The sequence below is a fragment of the Nothoprocta perdicaria genome, unplaced genomic scaffold (genome assembly GCF_003342845.1).
Source record: "Nothoprocta perdicaria isolate Ctin4 unplaced genomic scaffold, notPer1 scaffold_99, whole genome shotgun sequence".
Lineage (NCBI taxonomy): Eukaryota > Metazoa > Chordata > Aves > Tinamiformes > Tinamidae > Nothoprocta > Nothoprocta perdicaria.
Window position 1 is genome coordinate 157,332 of NW_020456298.1, and position 7,102 is coordinate 164,433.

The 7,102-nt window shown below is 35.6% G+C and overlaps 1 protein-coding gene across 1 annotated transcript in view; it reads right to left on the bottom strand.

Moving 5' to 3' along the window:
• Nucleotides 1–7,102, bottom strand: part of WDR27 (WD repeat domain 27) — a 105,084-nt gene that overhangs the window by 96,884 nt on the left and 1,098 nt on the right. The window contains exons 2-9 of the mRNA XM_026053347.1: nucleotides 7,038–7,100; nucleotides 6,830–6,968; nucleotides 5,810–5,934; nucleotides 5,243–5,356; nucleotides 3,708–3,759; nucleotides 3,024–3,094; nucleotides 2,013–2,127; nucleotides 772–904 (exon numbers count right to left, since the gene is read on the bottom strand). Coding sequence (XP_025909132.1) covers nucleotides 772–904; nucleotides 2,013–2,127; nucleotides 3,024–3,094; nucleotides 3,708–3,759; nucleotides 5,243–5,356; nucleotides 5,810–5,934; nucleotides 6,830–6,968; nucleotides 7,038–7,100 — 812 coding nt within the window. The remainder of the gene's footprint in view (nucleotides 1–771; nucleotides 905–2,012; nucleotides 2,128–3,023; nucleotides 3,095–3,707; nucleotides 3,760–5,242; nucleotides 5,357–5,809; nucleotides 5,935–6,829; nucleotides 6,969–7,037; nucleotides 7,101–7,102) is intronic.

Genomic DNA, 7,102 nt, shown 5'->3' on the forward strand with positions numbered 1-7,102 from the left:
TATCTCTTCTCTGTTTATTCAAAAAATCCAACTATAAAATTAATCAGTTATACCTGTACAATCCACAGGAGGCAAAGAGTGGAACAAGTGTTTCTTATCATATGACTTGGCTGAGTGGTAACTACAAACAACAAAACCCAATCAATTGTTTTGTGAGACTCGGTTCTTGCTGTAGTATCCCGTACCAGATTTCTAGCTAAATGGTTAAATTTCTGTTTCAGAAAGGGCAGTGATACAAAGACTAATTTAGGCATCTGTACCTGGCCATCCAGTCCCATAACGGAGAGCAGAAGCTTCACAYCTTTGAAACATCTGTGTGTCTGTCAGTTTGGCTAGAACAAGTTTGGCTACCAAGTTAAAGTTTTCTAAGACTGGGGGACAAAGTGATGCTTACACACAGTGACTACTTCAGATTTGTTTCCTTAAGAAAACAAACTAAAAAACAAATTCAGATTTTCAACTCTAACTGGCTTTATTTTTAAAATGATTACACCTGATCAACTGATAYCGAAAGATACTAATAAACAGACAATCCAATGCTATTTTACAAAATTACTTTTCAGACTAGAAGTCATTTTTAATTTTCTATCAGGTTGTGTATATTACTTAAGAGTAGGTCACAAAAACTTGTAGAACACTGAACACATTTCTCCAATTCTCCTATTGCATTTTGAGATATAAGTAAACTGCACTKGAAATAAACTAAGAATCTATAGGAACTGATAAGAATAGATTCCAGTCAAATTGTTGGTGGTATTTTAGAGGACTTACAAGTTTTCCTTTTTATGGAAAAATACTGAACGGTCATAGTGTTCAATTGTGAGAACAGGCAGTGTTGTTTCCACTGTTTCTTCTGGTCTCATACTGTTTGTTTTACCCAGCTGAGAAGTACTTTGCCCCTCATCTACGAAAGATGATCAACAAGAGTTATCAAAAAATAATTAGAGAAAACATTAATTCAAAGAAGTAATATAGACAAGTAGCTGGAAGAAAGATCACATTCAAGATGTCTGCTTCAAAGGTTTGGAATATGCTAAGAGTCAGCACTCTTGAAATACTTTTCCTCATTATTTTGTTCTTCTTAGTATTGTCTTCTTTCAATTACCTAAAGATAAAACACAGAGAGTCTAGACAGAGACTCAAAAGAATTTGGCAGAATTTAGGTGGTGGCCACACAAAAATGGCTTAAAAAGTCATATTTCTATAAGTCATAAATTTCACTTTCAGCTTTTTGTTCAGCCTGAAAAATCCCTTGATGTTTGGTAACATAAACCAAAACCAAGATGCAAAGGTATCTCAACCTTACATTCCCTAGAAATTTCTAACCCACCATCCATACCCAGTTCACATCTAGGAAGCAAAGCACTAGCACCAAATTAAGTATTAGACACAGACACCACATCATTCTTTTAAAAATTCAAAGACGAAAGTGACAGCCATATTTTAATAAACAGATATATAGATTTTCTCTTTATCCTATTGTAGCTAGGCCACTGTGCAGCTAAGAATACAACAGTTACAAGCCCAGAAAAGAGCAACCAAGGGAAACTAGATCTTCTCTAAAGAACACAAGCTCTCTTGTTTGCCTCTAAGAAGGCCTGGATGTAAAGTATGCAACAATATCAACCGACTCCTAGGAGTTTCCAAGTTCCACTAAGCAATTCCACTAGGACAATGGATGAATTTTGAGGGACCAGTTCTGTTCTCATTGTATTCTTGGGCAATTATTTCAATAAAGACTATAAACTTAATGGTGGACATCTAATGTTTTTTAAGTGTATGCATAGGCTGAGATGTTCTTCAAGACACATATAAATAATCCTTCCCAGATAAACCAATTTACACATCAGCTTTCTAGCAGCTTCAGTAAGAATCCAGCAACAGACTGTTGGTCACTTTTGTCAAGAAATTTGTCATTTACAACAAATTCTCACGATATGAAAAACACAGATTCAGTAAGCTGCAAGAACTAAACATATACCACAAACAGCATTCTGCAAGTGCTATCCTACCTAATTCCTGTCCAGATTTTCCCATTTTATTATAGAATTTCTCTTGTTCTTTCTTTAAGTTGATACGTGTCACACAACGGTAATTATGATCACTGAGCAAACTGAAAACCCAAAGCTGAAAGAAAAAGACAGAAGTAATTACAACAACCTTTTGACATCAGACATACCATTTACATAGAAGAGGAATATAAACTCAAAATTTGGTATTAAATGTTTTTAAACTATAGAATGTTTTTATCTATAATTTCATACTGCATCATAGGTTTAATTATATGTACTTATATTTTAACAGTACCAAAGAATGATTCCACCATTGGCAAAGGAAGCTATTATCTGAACTGTGTAACTGACAGTATTAGATGAGAATTGTCAAATTTTCATATTTGTGTTTTTGAAAAAAAGATTCTCATAGGCTACTTCCTATAACAAAAAAATCACTGGCAATTTGCAAATAAATGTTTACTGAGTTATATATATTAATTTATACTTTTTTTTTAAGCATAAAGTTAAATTTTCAATTTTCTTCACAACCCATTAAACCATAACACTGAAGAAAAATGCTCATTAAATACTATAAGAAAAATTCATTTAGATATATTTCTAAAGTTAAAATTGAAGAGGAGCTGAAATTCATATTCRCATTTTTCACAGATTGCTAAGATTTCCAGTACAGTGAAATCAGAATCCTTCCCATTCATTGTCATGGGTTTCCTTCCATGACCTAAACAGAAGAACTCTATTTTTACATATTTTTTTTCTTTTTAAAAACATCTACTTATAGCCTCTCAGTGCACATACATATCTTATCTAGTTACTATGGTCTTAAAAACATTTCTGATTAAAAAAAAAAAAAAGTTTCCAATTTGTAATAAGGCAGTCTTCTGTACCATATATGACTAAGACTAAAAATAGTGAATCACGCTTACTAAGCTAATGTTTGTAACAGTTGACAGTAAAACAATAACTTGACTCTTTTACTAGAGCAAAAAAAGTTTCCTTGGTAATTCTTACCTCTCCATCAGCACATCCAGTGATAATCTGTTTATTTTCTTCATCAATTAGCAGACTTAACAAAGGAAATGCTGCTTCAAGAAAGATGCTATTATTTTCAGAGTAGACACAAAGCATGTTTTATTAAAACACATAATTCCAAATTGCAACATCTCATTTTGTTGCTTTAGCTTTTGTAGGCTAATTGAAAGGCTAAAGGTCTTTCAATTGCAATTTGGCAGGCTGACATTTGCCCAAGTTGCCACGGAARTGATTTTCACAGCTGCTGTGGCAGCTTTTCCCTGCTTCAAAATCAGAGACAACTTCTATCATCTACAGGCTTGCTAATAAGCCCACATATGTTACACTTACAGTTTGTCCTTCCGTGTCATATAAAAAACTTGGAAAAAAAACAAGCAGAGAGTGTGTGCAGAGTAGAACTCTAGCTACAAAACGAGCTCCTTTCTGCATATCTCAACAAAAGTCAACAAGTTATATGCATATCCTGTACCAAAAGAAGAGCTATTTATAAAAGTACATTGTAACTGTTTACACAAGTACATATTTTAAAGGATAATATATTCATCCTTGACTTCAGTTTCGATACCTTGGACACTGATGCCCTTTATTGGCTAAACACAGTTATAAAAAATTTGTTTTATTAAGGAGAGATTTCTATGAAAAGAGTATAAAAAGAAAATTTACCTGTTAATACTGCTGATTGATATATTAACAGCCCAGTAGCATAGTCCCAAATCTTYAGAGAGAAGAAAAAAAAAATTGTATGTAGTGACAGGCACTTATTAGATCTTTAGGAAAAAATACAAACAAAATCAAGCAGCAAAAACTACTAAATGCAGCCATTAAAAGTAAAGCAGTACTATATGGATTTTTACWTTTTTTTTAATTCTTCTAATTATGATATTGCTTAAATTATGGGTGACACCCATCTGGTATTAATAAACAAAGTACTTAGTACTTTATCATCTTTGCTTAGGCTGATCTCTTCAAGATTTAAGCTAAATCAATATAAAGACATTTAAAATAGTTCTAGATTTCACACAGGGAGCTTACATCAATTCACAATTTTCATTCTGGGCTAAAAAATAGGAGGTCTTTATTAGTAATTATAATACTTTGATCTATGGATTCATGTATCCATCAACTTTTATTATTAACATCACTGTTTCTAAGTGATTTATTCTGTGCTTAATAGTTGATTTAAAAAGCTAATAAAAATCCATTTCCTCTCATGCTGCCCCTTCTAAAAGCCTTCTACTTCAAAACTTCTTCTACTATACATCAGAGCTATCCAGCATGGCTTGAAAGGACAGCCAGACAGTCCCTTCTCTCTGTACATGGCTGTGAGTCTCTGTACAGTTTTTGATCTTTTCCCCTAGTTCATATTTCATTTGCTTCTGAATGTGAAAGTCTTTCTTCAAAGCAGCTTCTTCCTAAGAGATTTTTCCCCYGCTTCACTTTTTTTAGCCTAATTAAAGTGCTGGGGGTAGCATAAGCAGTTTTTAGAGGCTACATCTCTGGCAATTAGAGCAGCCAGCTTGTGTGACAACAGCATGGCTGAATAAGAGAGGGCAAAGAAACGACAAAGACTCATTTGCTACTTTATTTGACTGATACACATTTTACTTTGATTTGATCATAATTTTATTCCCACTTCTTGCCTTGATTAAAAAAAAAGAAATCTTACTCATTAGAATTTTGTGTGATTCTGTGATCTCTTTAAATGAGTAAGAAAAAGTATACTGACTTTTTCCTACTGACATTTTTATCTTGCTTTAATTCTGATCAACATAAATTAAACAATATAATCAGAAAGCCAGAATACTTCATAGAATTCCAATTTAATTTTCTTATTTTTGTCCAACATGAAGAAAAAAAGTAACATTTTTCAAGAACAAAGACTGCCATTAAACTTGTATCTAAAAATATATTTGATTTTTAAAACAGCAAACTTGAGTTTTACTTTAGGTTGTAGAACTGAATGTTGCACYTCAGGATCACTTGGAAAACACACCACGGTTCAATTAGTCTTTTTTTTTCCTACTCTATTAAGAATAAATCCTTTTCCAACTCCAATAAGAACAATCTCCTAATCTCTATAAACGAAGATCTTTTTGCTTAACCTTCATTAGATACTTAAAAGGAATTAAAGAAAAAAATTATTTCAAGATTGCACTAAGTTCTTTATCTTAAAAGGGCCTCCTCTACAATTTCCTTGCCTTAAAGCTTCTGTCTTCAGAAACCGATATCAGCATATTATTCTCCCATGTGCAGAACTCAGCAGCAGTAACTGGAGCTAGGTGGCCTTCCAATTCAGCTAGTACAGCATTACTCTGTTATTTGAAGGGTCAAAGCAAAAACAGATCAGAATTCAAGCTAAAAGTGACCATCTTTTTAATAATTGGTGAATATTTTTGAAAATAAATTCACATTTGGGTTCATCATATCAAAATATTCAATAATATTTTTTAAAGCCAGTTGCAGTTCTGAGCATCATTCTGCTGGCAAAAACACTATATACATTGCACAATGGAGGAGAAATTTTTCAGATGTCCCCACAAGGTTCTCTAGTTATACCTTATTGTGATATTTTACCACTTCAACTTTTTAATAGTCCTTTATCTGATATACGTTACATTATCAAGCATTTGTTCAAACTCACTTTCATCTGTGCAAGAAATAATTAAGTAAATAATTAAGCAAAATATTCTATCCAATAATTTTATATGAAAGTGAACAAGTTAAAGATAGACTTCAGCACTGTGAATCCAAAGGACAATTCTCACCTTTGCACTTAGCATGTAAATCCGCTTTTCAGCACATACTGCCACTTGTTGATCATCTGGRCTAAATCTCACATGAAGCACCGTTCCCAAAAATGTTCCTATAACAATTCCTCGAGGCACTACCCCTGAAGCAATTTTTATGTTATTATTATGCAACAAAAATATTATTTCAGGCACCATAACAGCTTTCAAATGAAAATTTGAAATTTACAAATTTAGTTCCTGAAAGACTATTACAGCAGCTCATCTTTTACTTTAGAACAAACTTGTTATTTTTTCCTCACACATTGATGATGTCTTCTTATCTTCAAATTTACTATTTCTTCATTAGAAAGATGGATTTTCCGGAGAATCTTTAGAATAAATTAATTTATCCAAATTTTCCAGAAAGAATTTTGAGTACTCCAACACTAACTGGAATTAAATACAGCAGTGCCAAAACAGAACACATTACATGTTTGATCATACTGGAGGAAACTGGAAAGTTACAAAGTTTATTCCTGTAAGTTATTCACCACATGCATTCAAAAAAAAATCAAGCAATCATCATCTCATCCCTCTTCTTACAGACAAACCGTAGGCCTTGGGCCAAAGAGCCTGCRGCTGCACAGAGGAAGGGAGAGAAGGAAATTCAGCAGTATTGAATCAGGCTGTCAAACACAATTGTATTAAAATTCCACATGCCATTAGCAGTCTGTTTTGTTCTATTTCTGTTTCTCACAAAACTATGGCCTGATTCTRTGCCCACTCCCTGAATCATTCTTCACATCTCTCTGCTATACACGTATGGATTAAAGTGCAATTACGGCAACTACAAAAGCACTTTAAAGGTCTACATTTCTCTGCAACACTCCATTTCGTGATGTGCAAGCCTGCAAAKTTAGCACGGAGAGAGGGCAAAACGTTATGCCTCGAGTCACAGGTAAGTCTCCAACTGCATCCATCGGAGGGGAACCTTTCCGCAGTGCCGGAGCACGGGACCCCCCCCGCCACCCCGGCGCCGCGGAGCTCGCGGCGCGCCCCGGCGGACGTGCCTACCTTGCGCGAGGCTCCACACGCGCACGGCGTCGCGGGACGCCGAGCACAGGAGGCGCGGCCCGGCGCGGCTGCCGAAGGAGAGCGCGGTCACGGCGAGCTCGTGTCCGCGCAGGCGCAGCGGCTGCCGGGGCGCACGGCGCCGTTAGCGGAGCCCCCCGCGCCGCCCTTGCCGCGCCGCCCCCGCGCTCACCTCGCCGCCCGGCGCGCTCCACACGCACAGCTCGTTGCCGCGCAGCGGGAAGGCGCAGCAGCGCT